This window comes from Microcaecilia unicolor, chromosome 2 (genome assembly GCF_901765095.1).
Source record: "Microcaecilia unicolor chromosome 2, aMicUni1.1, whole genome shotgun sequence".
Taxonomy (NCBI): Eukaryota; Metazoa; Chordata; class Amphibia; order Gymnophiona; family Siphonopidae; genus Microcaecilia; species Microcaecilia unicolor.
In genome coordinates, this window is record NC_044032.1 from 338,405,015 (window position 1) to 338,422,042 (window position 17,028).

Sequence of the window (17,028 nt, forward strand, 5' to 3'; positions counted from 1 at the left end):
GTCTCACAATTCCCTTTTTAGTCATTCTTCTTTCACTAATATACCTGAAGAAATTTTTGTCACCCCTTCTTACATTTCTAGCCATTTGTTCTTCCACTTGCGCTTTCGCCAGACGTATCTCTCTCTTGGCTTCTTTCATTTTCATCGGTATTCCTCCTCGTGTTCCTTTTCTTGAGTTTTTTTGTATTTCTGGAACGCCAACTCTTTAGCCTTTATTTTCTCAGCCACTTGCTTGGAGAACCATATCAGTTTCCTTTTTCTCTTGCTTTTATTTACTTTCCTTACATAAAGGTTCGTGGCCCTATTTATAGCTTCCTTCAGCCTAGACCACTGTCCTTCCACTTCTCGTATTTCCTCCCAGCCCATCATCTCCTTCCTCAGGTATTCCCCCATTTTACTAAAGTCAGCACGCTTGAAATCCAGGACTTTGAGTTTTGAGTGGCCGCTCTCCACTTTAGCTGTAATATCAAACCAAACCGTTTGATGGTCACTGCCGCCCAGGTGGGCACCCACTCGGATATTTGACACGCTATCCCCATTCGTGAGCACCAGATCCAGCGTTGCTCCCTCCATCGTGGGTTCTGTCACCATTTGTCTGAGCAAACCGCTTTGGAAAGCATCCACGATCTCTCTACTTCTTTCCGATTCCACAGATGGAACCTTCCAATCTACATCCGGCAGATTGAAATCTCCCAGCAACAGCACCTCTCTCTTCTTTCCCAACTTTTGAGTATCTGCGATCAGGTCTTTATCTAATTCCTCCAATTGTTTCGGAGGTCTGTAGACAACACCCACGTGTACAGAGGTTCTATCCTCTCTTTTTAAGGTGATCCATATCGCTTCTTCCTTATCCCAGGTCCCTGTCATTCAAAGTCGTTAAATCGCGGGAGAATTGTGAAAAATTACAAGAGAACCTTACAAGACTGGGAGACTGGGCGTCTAAATGGCAGATGATGTTTAATGTGAGCAAGTGCAAAGTGATGCATGTGAGAAAGAGGAACCTCGAATATTGTATTCAATTCTGGTCGCCGCATCTCAAAAAAGATATAGTGGAATTAGAAAAGGTGCAGAGAAGGGCGATGAAAATGATAAAGGGGATGGGACGACTTCCCTATGAGGACCTTACGAGACTGGGCGTCTAAATGGCAGATGACGTTTAATGTGAACAAGTGCAAAGTGATGCATGTGGGAAAGAGGAACCTGAATTATAGCTACGTCATGCAAGGTTCCACGTTAGGAGTTACAGACCAAGAAAGGGATCTAGGTGTCGTTGATGATACGTTGAAACCTTCTGCTCAGTGTGCTGCTGCAGCTAAGAAAGCAAATAAGAATGTTAGGTATTATTAGGAAAGGAATGGAAAACAAAAATGAGGATGTTATAATGCCTTTGTATTGCACCATGGTGCGACCGCACCTCAAATACTGTGTTCAATTCTGGTCGCGTTTCTCAAAAAAGATGTAGTAGAATTAGAAGAAGTGCAGAGAAGGGCAACGAAAATGATAAAGGGGATGGAACGACTTTCCTATGAGGAAAGGCTAAAGCGGCTAGGGCTCTTTAGCTTGGAGAAAAGGCAGCTGAGGGGAGATAAGATAGAGATCTATAAAATAATGAGTGGAGTGGAACGGGTAGATGTGAAACATCTGTTTACGCTTTCCAAAAATACTAGGACTAGGGGGCATACAATGAAGCTACAATGCAGTAAATTTAAAACGAATCAGAGAAAACGTTTCTCCACTTAACGTGTAGTTGGACTCTGGAATTCGTTGCCAGAGAATGTGGTAAAGGCAGTTAGCTTAGCGGAGTTTAAAAAAATGTTTCAATGGCTTCCTAAAGAAAAAGTCCATAGACCATTATTAAATGGACTTGGGGAAAATCCACTATTTCTGGGATAAGCAGTATAGAATGTTTTGTACTTTTTTGGGATCTTGCCAGGTATTTGTGACCTGGATTGGCCACTGTTGGAAACAGGATGCTGGACCTTTGGTCTTTCCCAGTATGGCAATATTTATGTACTTATGCACTTTTAAAATAAGCTGCTCCATTATGAATCCTGACCCTCTTTTATTGGCTCTGGGCAGTTGAGGTTCATTTGATTAATTTTACAGCATGCTAATTCGTGGAGTCCTCTTACTGTTGTCCCTCTAGGCAAAGCGCTAGTTTTTGATTTAAGATGGCAAAATTTGCCTTCCAAGTTTATATAGTTCCTTTTCTCTGCAAATTTATGTTTTTTCTTTTAAATCTTATGTACACCGCTAAGATCCTGCTATGCTGGAATTTGTGGTAAGTTTTTAATAAACATAATAATCAGAATTCTAGGAGTATTCAGTCAGACCCTGAAAAAAAATATTCCAGAAGAGAAATCTCATGTCTCTCCCTGTCTTGATCTACTGACATCGGTGTCAGGCCTTGAGAGGGGCATTGAGAGACCAAAAATCTCCAGTGCCTTGGTGAAATTTCCTCCCTCAATGACCTGGAGAGATTGACAACGGTGTAGCAGACATCGACCCCGAAGTCCTTCAAGGTCTCAACTAATATCTCTCTTGCAGGCATTGCATGAGTCTCAAGGACTAGCTGTAGTATCAAAGCTCCATCTGCTCACTTAATCTCCTCATAAGCTGCTCCTCAAAGATTGCCATCAACAAAGGTGTAGGGAAAGCAGAAGTGGTGGCCACATCCTACTGAGTCACTTGAGGACTATTAAAAGTCAGGTCTTGGGTCCTTAAAAGGCTGTTACAACCACTCCAATACTGAGAATAAGTGGTCTCATGTCAGGAGCACTTCAAGAGCACAGTGACCTTGGTGCTTCAGTGTTCTCAACACCATGCTCTGATGAGGTGCAATGTCAATGTGCCTTGGCCTCAACCTGGCATTCAGCATTATGAGCCCTCAGTGTCAATGAAGCCAAGGACACACCGCCCTCTACTTCAAGTGTGACTTGGAAGATAACAGAACCCAGTGATCTCTATCAATGCCAAGGATGAATGATGCACTCTCAATGCCTATGCATCACCAGCATCTGATGTAGCTCTGGAACCCATGGAGATCGATGCTTCTGATGCCGAATTTGATGGCTTGGACTTCTCAGTGCCAAAAATCCAATTCTGCTGCTTTTTTCAACCATGAAGACCTTTTTGGACATCTGTGAATACAATTTACATCAAAAGGGATCACAGTCAGGCCCCAGGCATGCCAGGCACCCATTATTGTATTGCATTGTACAATGCATCTTATATTCCGCCTTTAACCCTCAGAATGCAAGGCGGATCACAAATAAACCTTCACATAAAAGGGAATTAACAACTGTTTCCTTATTATCTTGAAATTAAATACATTTACAATTGTTGACCTAAAATAAATACGTTTTAAATGCCTTTTGAAAAATATAAGACAAAAGTTGACAGATTTGATATGGAATATTATTCCAAATTTTAGTGCTTTGATAAGTGAAAGCTGGTTCCCAGATAGACTTTAGACTTTAAACATACCTTCTTCAATGATGAAAGATCTAAATTCAACCTATGCATACGTCTTGAATTTGACCTAATCATAGGAAATAGCAAAAGTTGTACTATATTTTCTGAATTAAGTCCATGGAAACTTTTATAAACCATACATGCTATTTTAAAATGGAGACCCAACCGACCTGGGTCTACACGTTTCAAATGATGCCCATGTATCTCCGGGGCAAGGATGAGAGATGGCTTAAGGCGAAACTAGCTAAATTCTTATGGTAGGGGAAAAGGGCCCGGATGGCAATGCATAATGCCATATTGCCCCGGGAAAAGGGAGGCCTGGGAGTGCTGAATTTGCGCTTATTGTCCATAGCGAGTGGGATATGACACCTCTCAGATTGGTTTAGAAACATGGAATATTTCACGTTAACTTTGTCAGAGATGCACTGGTTCCAAGAACAGCATTTTGCGAGCTGGTTGCAGGCCTCGGGGGGTCATGCACAGAACCTGGGCCCGGCAACCTCGATATTTCAACCATTGAGATTTTCTTGGAAATGGTTATGCAAATTCCTTACACTTAATAACTTGCGTTCTCCCATGCTGCCTATTAGGGGGAACCCTACGTTTTCGGTGGGAGACACCTCACGGGCATTTCAGGACTGGGCAGTGAAGGGAGTGAGATATGTGTATCATGTGGTGAATGAGCAAGGTATGATAAAGACATTTGCTGAACTATGTAGAGAGTTTAAATTACCGGAGAAGGACCTGTTTGCATATTTACAGCTACAACATTATGTAAGGTCCTTACTGAGAGAGACTTTGACAATGGACACGTGGGAAAGATTTAATGATCTGTTAGGCCTAGATGCACAGGCTAGAGTGCAGCTGAAATTTTATTTTTGTTACATTTGTACCCCGCGCTTTCCCACTCATGGCAGGCTCAATGCAGCAGGCAATGGAGGGTTAAGTGACTTGCCCAGAGTCACAAGGAGCTGCCTGTGCCAGGAATCGAACTCAGTTCCTCAGTTCCCCAGGCCCAAAGTCCACCACCCTAACCACTAGGCCACTCCTCCACTCCTACTTTCATACCCACTTGAGAGAACACACCAACTCAGCGAAATACTTGACAGTACTACAAAAGTGGAATAAAGAGCTCGGTACACGAGTCACCCAAGAGGATTTGGAGGGGTGCATCAAGCGGATTTACAAATTAACAGAAAACGTGCAGTGGCAGGAAACTCAATATAAATTTATATTTCGATTATTCATCTCACACACAGGGCAAATCGAGCCACGCTAAGAGACACAGACTCTTGCCCGAAATGTGGCTGTACAAATGCTCATCTGGGCCACATGTTTTGGGCATGTCCAAAAATACACAGCTTTTGGAAAAACATGGCGGAGCATGTAACAGACATGTGGCGAATTAAATGTCAACACTCTCCTAAACAACTTTTTCACTTATTTACCATCCAGGGGCAAGCACCAACTGGCATGCGGGCTTTTCTCCAGAGGGCAACACTGATGGGGAAGAAAGCCATATTATGAGTTTGGCTGTCGGAGGAACAGCCCACAGTGAGCCATTGGAGGTCGCTGATGATACAAATGTGTGCTCTGGAACACAATAGCATAATGGACCTTGCATCGGAGAAAGGAGACCTTTTTTGTAAAATCTGGTCTTCCTACTGGGACACCCTGACACCTGTGGCCAAGAGCAGAATTTTGAACGCTTGAGCTAGGGGGGTGGGAAGGGCGAGGGGGAAGGGGTAGGGGGAAAGGGAGGAAATTGGAAAATGTTGAAATAAGAATTTGTTAACACACATGGCTGTAACTTGCAATTTGGTTTGTAAAATTGTGTTTAGAGGACATAATTAAAAAAAATGGAGACCCAAATCTATTTTAAGCCAGTGTAACTTGTTTAAAAGTAGATTTGCTTCATGAAACTTCCCCAATGAGAAAAATCAGCCCAGCAGATGTATATTGTAACAGTTGCAATTTCCTACGTAATTTCAAAGAAAGAGCGCAATACAGAGAACTGCATAAGTCCAGGAAAGACATTAGAATAGCCTGAGCAACAGGCTCACAGGACTTAGTGATGATCTTATAGCTCTTAAGCAACGCAAATTAAGAAAAATTTCTTTGTAAGCTCATTAATCTGAAATTCAAAAGACGTTTGAATTTAGCACCACGTCCAAAACGTAGATTTACTTTCTATTTTAAGCAATTTGCATAAGGATAAAATAACCTAATTTAATGGAATTATTTGGAAATCAGTTCTGTTTATTTCATCTAAGAAAATTAATATTTGTCCAATTATCTGTGATGGATACGGCCTTGTGACCCAGGTGCACTTTGTACAACCACTGGGGGCCTTCTTCTGGCACACAGATCCTCAACCAAGGCCTACACAAGGCTGACCACAAAAACTAATGAAACTTGAAAAATGGCTGAAAAGCATATCTAAAACACTAATAGGAAAAAGTAACACATGATAGCAACAGGACTTCTGAGAAACTTGCAAAACTCTTTTAAACCAATAATCACATCTTGAGGAGAGCTCCGGTGACATGCATCTGACCAGCTCCACCAAACCATATCAACTGAGGTGGTTTCACATGACAAAGGTGGGCAGGAAGTGGTATGCATTCTAGCTCCATCAGAAACTTCACCCATGCTATAAGAATTTTCTATCTTGCTTGTCCTTGGAGAATAACAACAATGTGAAAAATTACTGAGACCCAGCCAGATCTACACCAATTAGAATTTGGTGACTACGCACTAGCATCAAGACAAATTAATTCATGCTTATAGTGCTGGAGATGCTGTAGTCAATACTGTACCATGGAATCCTTTAGAAATACAGATTTGCATATAGAAGATTCATTCAGAAAACAAACACTTCTGAACTGATCAGTTTCAAAAAAATGAAGCAGAGCTATTCACCCAGTGGCAAATGTTACCTTTTTAGTCATGTGGTCTGATACGCTCAAATCTATGCAGAGCCTTGGCCCAGCATGTTTTGCCTCCAAAAGCCGTTCTTTCATTATTGCTTTCAAAACACGTTTGCTGTGTTGCTGCTCTGTGCCTGCAATACAAGAACTCTGGGCAAGTAAAACTATACATACAAGTCAAGTTTCCTGACTTCCAACTTTCTTTCTGTTCGTGGCAGTTATCAGTCAGGACAAATGAGATTACTATCTTAGGTGTGCACCTGGATCCCTTTTTGACATATAAAATACCAATACAGCTATAATGAGATCCTTCTCTTTTGCCCTTAGGCAAATCCAGACTTCTTAGGTCCGATCTAAATCTTAATGACCTTTGCTTTTGCTGCATAATCAAATTACACAGCAGCACCAAAGTATCATCCCTACATCAATTCCAGTTCCTTCAAAACATTGCAGTTAAATTGCTTTTAAATGCTTCACACTTTGATTACCTTTACTGATCTCCAGTCACTGGCTTCCATTTCATTTTAAGGTTCAGTTCAAGATCCTCCTTTTGGTTCACAAAGAGGGGCATACTCGAACGGGGCGCCCAAGTTTTCCTGACTGCGTCCTCACAGGACGTCCCTGCGAAGGGGCGGGGAAACCCGTATTATCGAAACAAGATGGGCTTCCATCTTTCGTTTTGATAATACGGTCGGGGACGCCAAAATCTCAACATTTAGGTCGTCCTTAGAGATGGTCATCCCCGGTTTTCGGAGATAATGGAAACCGAGGACGCCCATCTCAGAAACGACCAAATCCAAGCTGAAGGAGCCAGCATTCAGAGTGCACTGGTCCCCCTGACATGCCAGGACACCAACCGGGCACCCTAGGGGGCACTGCAGTGGACTGATGCATTAACTGAACGGAAAAAGCCCTTTCCTTACCGATCGCTTAGCGATTCGGAAAGGAATGGGCATGCATGAAGGAAATCGCATGCAAATGAGCTGCTCGCTGTTAGATCATTTGCACATGATTTCCTTCCTAATGAGTATGGGTGAAGGACGTCCAAGTGTTAGGCGCCTTCGCTATGCCTCCGTCCCTGCGACGGGCAGTTGAGGACATCCAAAATGTGGATGTTTCTGTGAGAAGGACGTCCGTGCTTTTGCTATGCCTCCGACACCCCCTTTATTTTTTTATTTGGATTTTGGATCACAAGTAGCAGCAGTGGGATTTGAACTGGCCACCGCTGGATTGCAAGACCAGTGCTCTAACCACTAAGCCACTCCACTCCCTTGAAATTTGGCCGTCCCTGTGGGGGGGGGGGGGGGGGGGGGGCAGTTCAGGACGTCCAAAATGTTTGAAAGGACGTCCATGCTTTCGCTATGCTTCCGCTGACACACACACATCCCCCCCCCCCCCCCAGGAACCTGCATACTGCTGCGATGGACCTAAGTGTGATATTTGAGACTGGCAAAAAAAGTTTTTAAAGTTGTTTTTTCAGGGTGGGAGGGGGTTAGTCACCACTGGGGGAGTCAGGGGTGGCCATCTGGTCAGTTTAGGGACCTTTTTGAGGCTTGGTCGTAAAAACAAATGGACCAAGTCGTCCAAGTGCTCGTCAGGGATGCCCTCTTTTTTCCATTATCACTGGAGGACGCCCATCTGTTAGGCACGTCCCAGTCCTGTCTTCGCTACGACTCCGACATGCCCCCAGGAACTTTGGTCATCCCCGCGACAGGAAGCAATTCGGGACGCCCAAAAATCGGCTTTCGATTATGCCGATTTGGGCGACCCTGAGAGAGGACGCCCATCTCTCGATTTCGAAAATAAGCCTGATAGTAATGCAATCTGATATACCAACTTATTTATCTAACCTATCGATCATTTATCACTCAAGGCACTCTCTTCAATCCAAATATGTGAGTCTACTAACATTAGCTTCTCCTTCTCAAATTTGTTTTGATATAGCACGTCATTCAGCATTTGCTTATGCCACTCCCTCCTCTGGAATGCCTCACCTGCTCCAATCCAAAGCAAGGTTTTCCAATCCCATTTTAAAGTTGCCTTTAAGACTCATCTTTTTCCCAGGCTTTTGTGTGTAATTTTTGGGTTCAAGGTGTGGTATCCCTTTGGAGAGTTCCAACAGCTCTGAGGGCTTGGCTTTTTGTGAAGGATCCTTTCTTATTCTTTCTACTTTATTTATTATGTAAACCACTCTATTGAGCTTATTGTTCTAAAGACAGTATGTCAAGTATTTAAATAAATTGAATTAAACTAATGGGGATGTGCTCCATTTAAGGATGCAATAGATAAGAGCTGCAGTTAATGGCTGCTGAAGCATAAACCCTTCCACTCCACAGCACTGCACCAGGAATCAAATTGGACAGATTACAAGGTTCTTATCACCATTCAAATTCTAAGTTCCTACTGCTAGTTTTCTTCCCTGGTACACCACACAGGCTTGCTTTCTCCTAAGCTCAATATATATGCAACAGAGTAACAAATATTTGAAGTCCCTCTATTCTGAAAATTCTCCATTACCCAAAAGAAAATTATAGGCTTCAGTCAGTGTTCCATTGCATTTGAAAATATCTATTATATGAAAACAGTTTGACTTCATATGTCTTGCTACCCAGAAATCTCATATCTGAAAATATGGGGGAAGTCTAAAACTTTGAACAGAGTGGTGTACAGGATTAAAAAAAAGGAAACAAGAAAAGAACTTTATTAATGTACAGGAAAGCATGGTGTTAAGTTTAGAGACATAAGCATTGAAAAAGAGGGTAAAGTAAACACATAAAAAAGGACAGGGTTGAAGGGTAACATTGGTAATTTCAGTAAACTGTTTCACCAAAAGCTAAACAGAAAAGCCAGGTTTTCAGCTGTTTTAAAATCCTTAAAAGAGGAATTGCTACGGAGAGAACGGGGGAGATTGTTCCAGGTATGAGGAGCCAAGAAGAAGAATGTGCTGTGACGGGTTGATTCCAAGTGAGCACGTTTTGGAGAAGACAGAACTAAGTGGTGATCATTTAATGAACGAAGGGTCCTGGAGGGGCAATAAGGAATAGTGAAACAAGAGAGATAGTCGGGGATACCAAGTCTAAAGGCCTTGAAAGTGAGGGTGGCAATTTTATATGGGATCCTCTGCTCAACGGGGAGCCAATGATATTGTTACAGCAGAGATGAAGTATGATCATAGCAATGGGGCAGAGTAATCTGATGGCTGTGTTCTGGAGCAACTGAAGTTTCTTTAGTGTATGACGAGGTAGACCAGCATAAACAACATTACAATAATCAAGACGGGTGGTAAAAAAAAAGAGAGGATTAGTGCATGGAATTGTGAAGTATCAAACAGATGACGAATTGCACACAGCTGGCGGAAAACTAGAAAACTAGTTTTGGTCAAGTGAGAGATCTGTGGCAAAAAAAGTGAGGAATCGAGAATAATACCTAAATAACGAAAGGCAGGTACTGGTGTAATAGATGTGTCAAATAGAGTGATGGGGGATTGAGGAAGGAGAGTTGAACCAGAGAACCAACAGGCAACTGTTTTATCCGGATTTAGCACTAACTGATGATCGCTTAGCCAGCTAGAAACTGAGCTATGACAGATCTGTAAGGAGTAAGGGAAGGAGAGGAAGAGGTAATAGGAAATTGTAGCAGAATGTCATCAGAATAAAGATAAGTGGAGATTCCAAAGGATTGTATGAGAGCAGTGAGGGGACTCAAGAGAGATTAAAAAGAAGAGAGTCTAGACCCTTGGGGTACATCCAGATGTAGTTCTCTCCACTCTGGTGTTGTGTCAGAAAGAATGACCTGAAATGTGTGATGAGATAAGGAAGTGAACCAAGAAAAAACTGTACCAGTGATGCCTAAGGAAGATAAATGTGAGAGTAAGAGGCAGTGGTGTGCTGGTAAATGTTTAACAAAAGGCTCTCTCCCCAGTCCACCTCTGCGCCCCCCCCCCCCCCCCAAATTGCAGAGCTGGCTATAGCTGGGGAGAGAGCCTGGGGGGGGGGTGGGGCAATGCATTACTCTCTCCAGGAAAAAAAAAATTAAATGATCTCAGGTTCCAATCTAATTCATGTTTAATGTGGGATAAAATGCCATAAATAAGTAAATAAATATACACTTTTAACGTTGAGCACCTGATTCTCAAAGTGGACATATTCCAAACACTAAAATGACAACAACATGATTTTTTTTCTACCTTTGTTGTCTGGTGACTTTGTTTTTCTGATCATGCTGGCCCAGTATCTGATTCTGCTGCTATCTGTCCTCTTAACTCCATTTCCAGGGCTTCCTTTCCATTTATTTCTTTACTTTTTGCCTTTCTTCTTCATTTCTTGCCCTATATCTGTAAGTAAAAGCTGGGTCCTAATCTGCAGACTTGACTGTCCAGTAGATTCAGCTTCTGCCTATTTTCCCCATCCATGTGCAGTTTTTCTTCCCTCTTTCTTTTCCCTCATCTCATCTCCTTCCTCTCCCTTCCCTCTCCTCCATCCATGTCCAGCATTTTTCCTCCCCCCCCCTCCATCCATGTCCTGCATTTCTCCTCTCTCCCCTCCATTCAAGTTCATCTCACTTCCTCTCTCTCTTCCCTCCCCTCCATCCATGTGCATCTCCTTCCTGTTTTCCCTCCCCTCCATCCATGTCCAGAATTTCTTCTCTCTCCCCTCCATCCATGTGCATCTCCTTCCTGTCTTCCCTTCCCTCCATCCATGTCCAACAATTCTCCTCTCTCCCTGCCCTCCCCTCCATCCATCCATGTCCAGCAATCCTTCTCTCTCCCCTGCCCTCCCCATCCCCCCATATCCAGCAACCCTGTTCTCTCCCCTGCCCTCCCCTCCATCAACCCATGTCCAGCAACTCTCCTCTCCCCTGCTCTCCATCCACCTATGTCCAGCAACACTCCTCTCTCCTGGCCTCCCCTCCATCTACCCATGTCCAGCAACTCTCCTCTCCCCTGCCCTCCATCCATCCATCCATATCCAGCAATTGTCCTCTCCCCTGCCCCCCTCTATTCACCCATATCCAGCAATTCTCTTCTCTCCCCTGCCCCCCTCCATCCATCCATACCCAGCGATTCTGCTCTCTCCCCTGCCCCCTCTATCCATCCATACCCAGCGATTCTCCTCTCTCCACTGCCCCCTTCAACCATCCATACCCAACGATTCTCCCCTGCCCTCCTGCTCCCATCCATGTCCAGCGATTATCCTTCGCCCCATCCTCCCCTCCCATTCATATCCACCTGCCTGCCCTCTTCTACCCCCCAACATCCCCCTTTTTGTTCCTGCCACAGTGCCATCCTGCGTGGTTTAAATTTTTTTTTTTACCTCTGTCGAAGTGGCCGCGTCATTGAAAGCCCTGCCCGTCTCTAGCCTTCCCTTCGTGAGTTCGTTCCCTCAGAGTCCCGACCTCGTAGAAAGAGGAAATAATGTCAGAAGGCGGGACTCTGAGGGAACGAACTCACAAAGGGAAGGCTAGAGACGGGCAGGGCTTTCAATGATGTGGCCGTTTTGACGGAGGTAATAAAAAAGATTTAAACCCCCAGGGCGGTGCGGGGTGGGCGCAGGCAAATCAAGGCTGTGGGAGGTGAGGTAAGCGGGGTAAGCATGGCTTGTGGCGCCCTCCTGCCATGCTTACCTTGTTTACCAGAGCTGGCTCGCTATGCAGAACAACTGGCTCGCAAGATCTTTAAAAATTTAACAACCGGCTCCAGCACACCACTGGTTTACACCCCAACACAAATAACAAAAATCTTGATATACAGATTCAGCCACACAAATCCTGATACCATGCTCCATCCTCAACCACTACCCCTTGCATCCCTCCCAATACAGACACCCAAATTCTGTCACCCCAAAATGGAACAGCTCCTGATACACCAACTGAGATGTTCCTTTTTGGGGTGACAGAAACCATAACACGCCTACACAGGTACACATTAATCTCCCTCATCTTTTCCCCACAGAATCCGAAACTTCAACATAAATGCACAAACCCTAGCACACTTTCTGAACACGGGCACCTCTTCTTTTAAAGACTGCTAAATATGCATATATTACATGTGATCAATAAAACATATGCCAGCTATCTTTAACCACTAGCCCTTCAAACACCTAAAACTTCAACATAGGCATTTTCTTTCTACAGCAGTGCAATCCTGGCCTCACGGTTCCAGCACACCACTGGTAAGAGGGAATGGTCAACCAGATCAAAAGTGGCATAAAACTCTAGTGAGATTGCCAGTATCATTTTACGCTGGTCCAAGTGGAAATGAAGTTCACTGATAAGCGCTGCCACGATAGTTTCTGTACTGTGGTGAGACCTGAAGTCAGACTGATAGGGATGTAAAGCAAAAATTTTCTCAGAAAAGGATTCGAGTTCAGTAAACACAATTTTTTTCTAGCACTTTTTAATATAAAAGATTTGAAACTGTGCGATAATGACTAGGATCAAGCGAGGGTTTTTTTTTTAAACATGGGATGGACTGCTGCTTGCTTCCAGAGATCAGGGACATGGCCTGAAGAGAGGCTGAGATTAATCAAGGACAGCAGAAGGGAAAATTAGGTTCTTACCTTGGTAATTTTCTTTCCTTTAGTCGCAGCAGATGAATCCATTAACTGATGGGTTATATCCGCCTACCAGCAGGTGGAGATAGAGAACACTGAAAAACCACAGTGACCTTGGACGGCTAGCCCCTTCTGCCTTCAGTATATGAAACTTCCAAAGCAGAGTGAGAAAGAAAGGTAAAATAACGTAAACTTTCCTCACAGTGAACAAACGCCCCAGTACCGGAGCAATAACCAAACAAAGAAGGGACGTTCTCAACCTCCTGCGATAGAACAGCATTTAGAAACTCTGAGAACTGATCTTCAACTCCTCCCGATGAGATACAATATTTGCCTTAAGGATCTGAACAACAAACACAAAGTCAGATAGGGAGGGATCATGGATTCATCTGCTGTGACTAAAGGAAAGAAAATTACCAAGGTAAGAACCTAATTTTCCCTTCCTTGTCATCAATAGCAGATGAATCCATTAACTGATGGGATGTACAAAAGCACTCCCTAAGTAGGGTGGGAACAGGCAACTCCGCGAGCAAGCACTTGCGCTCCAAAATGCGCGCCCTGACTCGCAGCAATATCCAGTCTGTAATGTCGTACAAATGAGAGCTGAGAAGCCCAAGTAGCCGCATGACAGATCTCTTGAAGAGAAACGACACCCATTTCAGCCCACGAGCAGGAAATCACTCTCGTGGAATGTGCTTTAAATGCTTCAGGCGGAGACCGACCTGAAATCAGATATGCAGAAAAAATGTCTTATCTGAGCCAACGGGCTATAGTGGTCTAGGACGCTGAACACCCGTGTCGAGGACCTGTCAACAATACAAAAAGGTGATAAGAGGTCCTGAAGTCATTTGACATCTGTAAATACAGCAAAGGACCCTGCGGACATCCAAAAGACACAATTGCCCAAAGGGATCCGGAAGTCTTCCCTAGAAAAGGAAGGTAGAAAAAATGGGCTGGTTCACGTGAAACGCTGGAACCACCTTAGGCAGAAAGGAAGGCACTGCACGTATCGTGATCCCGGACTCCGAGCACTGTAGAAAAGGAGCCCGACAGGAAAGCGCCTGAAGCTCGGATACGTGTCTAGCCAATGTCATGGCCACCAAAAAGACTGTCTTGAAAGTCACATCCTTCTCAGAAGCCTGCAGAAGCGGCTCGAAAGGCGAACATGAAGAGCCTTCAACACCAGCCCCAGGTTCCAGGCCGAACATGGCGACTGCACAGGAGGACGGAGCCGAAGCACCCATCTGAGAAATCGGACAAAGTCCGAATGAACAGCAAGGGACAAGTCAGAGACTTCCCCTCGGAGGCATGCCAACACTGCCACATGAACCCGCAGGGAATTGTAAGCCAGGCCTTTTTATAAGCCGTCCTGCAAAAAGTCCAGGACCAATGAGACTGTAGCCAGCTTGGGCGTGATCGCTTTTGAAATACACCACGCCTCAAACTTGCGCCAGATCCGAGCATAAGCTGCAGAGGTGGACCGCTTGCAGGCCTACAAGAGAGTGGAGATGACCTTGTTAGAGTAGCCCTTGACTCTCAATTACGCTCTCTCAAAAGCCAGGCCGTAAGACCAAATTGGAAGGGATCCTCCATAGTGACTGGACTCTGAACCAACAGGTTCGGCACCAGAGACAAAGAAAGTGGAGCCTCCACCAGCATCTGACGGAAATCCGCGGGAGTCCCCCATTTGGCACAAATCTGAAGAAAAACTTATTCTGCCAGTTCCCATTCCGCTGGGTTGATTTGATGCCTGCCGAGGAAATCGGCTTGCAGGTTGCTCAGACCTGCTATGAGAGCTGCGGACAGCAGAAGAAAAAGGAGCTCAGCCCATTGGAAAATCTGAGTGCCGCCCTGGCAATTGATGTAGGCCACCGCTGTCGAGTTATCTGACAGGACTTGAACAGGAAGCCCCTCCAGAGTCTTGTGGAGCAGTGGAGTTCCTCAGGGGTCGGTGCTGGGGCCTATTCCATTTAATATATTTGTGGGAGATTTTGCTGAAGGAAAGGTGTGCCTTTTTGCGGATGACACGAAAATAGCCAATAGAGTGGATACCCTGGAGGGAGTAGAAACGATGTGAAGGGATCTCTGAATGTTAGAAGAATGGTCGAGGGTCTGGCAGTTAAAATTTAATTCACTGTTACTACCAGAATTACTAATGTATCACATCGAAAGCTTTTGGTACTCTTTTTTTATATTTTTATATTGCAGTGCTCAGTATGTGTGGCTGCGCCTTATACCACTGGTCATGGTAACTGCTAACAGCGCACCAACTTCAAACATCAACGCACTATGCCTGCCTATCCTCCTTAGTACATGGTCATAACGCTTCAGTTCTTAATGTAAATTGTACAAACATAGAGAGGGGCATAACCAGCAGAAGAAAGGAGGTGTTGATGCCCCTCTACAAATCGTTGGTGAGGCCCCACTTGGAGTATTGTGTTCAGTTTTGGAGGCCGTATCTTGCTAAAGATCAAAAGACTGTAAGCGGTGCAAAGAAAAGCTACAAAAATGGTATGGGATTTGCACTGCAAACCGTACGAGGAGAGATTTGCTACCTGAACATGTATACCTTGGAGGAAAGGAGAAACAGGGGTGACATGATACAGACGTTCAAATATTTGAAAGGTATTAATCCGCAAACAAACCTTTTTCGGAGACGGGAAGGCGGTGGAACTAGAGCACACGAATTCAGGATAAAGGGGGGGCAGACTCCGGACTAATGTCAGGAAGTATTTTTTCAAGGAGAGGGTGGCGGATATGTGGAATGTCTCCCGCAGGAGGTGGTGGAGATGAAAACGGTAATGGAATTCAAATATGCGTGGGATAAACACAAAGGAATCCGGTTTAGAAGGAATGGTTCCATGGAATCATAGCGGAGATTGGGTGGCGACGCCAGTAATTGGGAAAGAAAATGGGAGCTGGGCAGATTTCTACAGTCTATGCCCTGATCGTGACTGAATAGATAGGGATGGGCTGGAGTGTAAATTTTAAGGGGCTTCGACGTTAGATTCAGAACTTAGTACAAGAACAGCTCTGGGTAGACTTCTACGGTCTGTGCCCTGAGAAAGCCAAGGACAAATCAAACTCGGGTATACATATAAAGTAACACATACCATGTAAAATGAGTTTATCTTGTTGGGCAGACTGGATGGACCATACCGGTCTTTATCTGCCATCATTTACTATGTTACTATACTGAATTACAGGCCTTACCATACACAAAAGTTAGGCGCCACCACTTACGCTAGCTCTTTGACAAGTGTATAAAGCACATGCTGAAATAGTCAGAACTCCCATACCCCTCCCATGTGCATGTCCCCTTGCAGTTACATGCTAGAACACTTGGGCACCCAGATATAGAATAGCACCTAAGTGCACTTTTAGGCTCTTAACTTCTGTTTTTCACCTATTTTGCCACTTAATTAGTATTAATTTCCGTTTGAGTGCCAAAAGTTAGGTGCCTAAGCAGTGGTGTGCTGGTAAATGTTTAACAACAGGCTCTCTCCCCGGTCCACCTCTGCGCACCCCCCCTCCCCAATTGCAGAGCTGGCTATAGCTGGGGAGAGAGCCGGGGGGGGGGGGGGGGGGGGGGGGGCAATGCATTACTCCAGGAAAAAAAATTAAATGATCCCAGGTTCAATCTAATTCATGTTTAATGTGGATAAAATACCATAAATAAGTAAATAAATATAAACTTTTAATGTTGAGCACCTGATTCTCAAAGTGGACATATTCCAATCACTATAATGAAAATAAAATGATTTTTTTCTACCTTTGGTGACTTTGTTTTTCTGATCATGCTGGCCCAGTATCCGATTCTGCTGCTATCTGTCCTCTTAACTCCGTTTCCAGGGCTTCCTTTCCATTTATTTCTTTACTTTCCGCCTTTCTTCGTCATTTCTTGCCCTACATCCGTAAGTAAAAGCTGGGTCCTCCGCAGACTTGACTGTCCAGTGGATCCAGCTTCTGCCTATTTTCTTTATCCATGTGCAGTTTTTCTCCTCTCTTCCTTTTCCCTCATCTCATCTCCTTCCTCACTCTTCCCTCTCCTCCACCCATGTCCAGCAACTCCT

General features: G+C 44.4%; 1 protein-coding gene across 1 annotated transcript in view; it reads right to left on the minus strand.

Annotated features, from left to right (window-relative positions):
* The window catches only part of TRMT10B (tRNA methyltransferase 10B), a 174,981-nt gene that overhangs the window by 122,373 nt on the left and 35,580 nt on the right, over positions 1-17,028 (minus strand). The window contains exon 3 of the mRNA XM_030194378.1: positions 6,414-6,538. Within this exon, the coding sequence (XP_030050238.1) occupies positions 6,414-6,538 (125 nt within the window). The remainder of the gene's footprint in view (positions 1-6,413; positions 6,539-17,028) is intronic.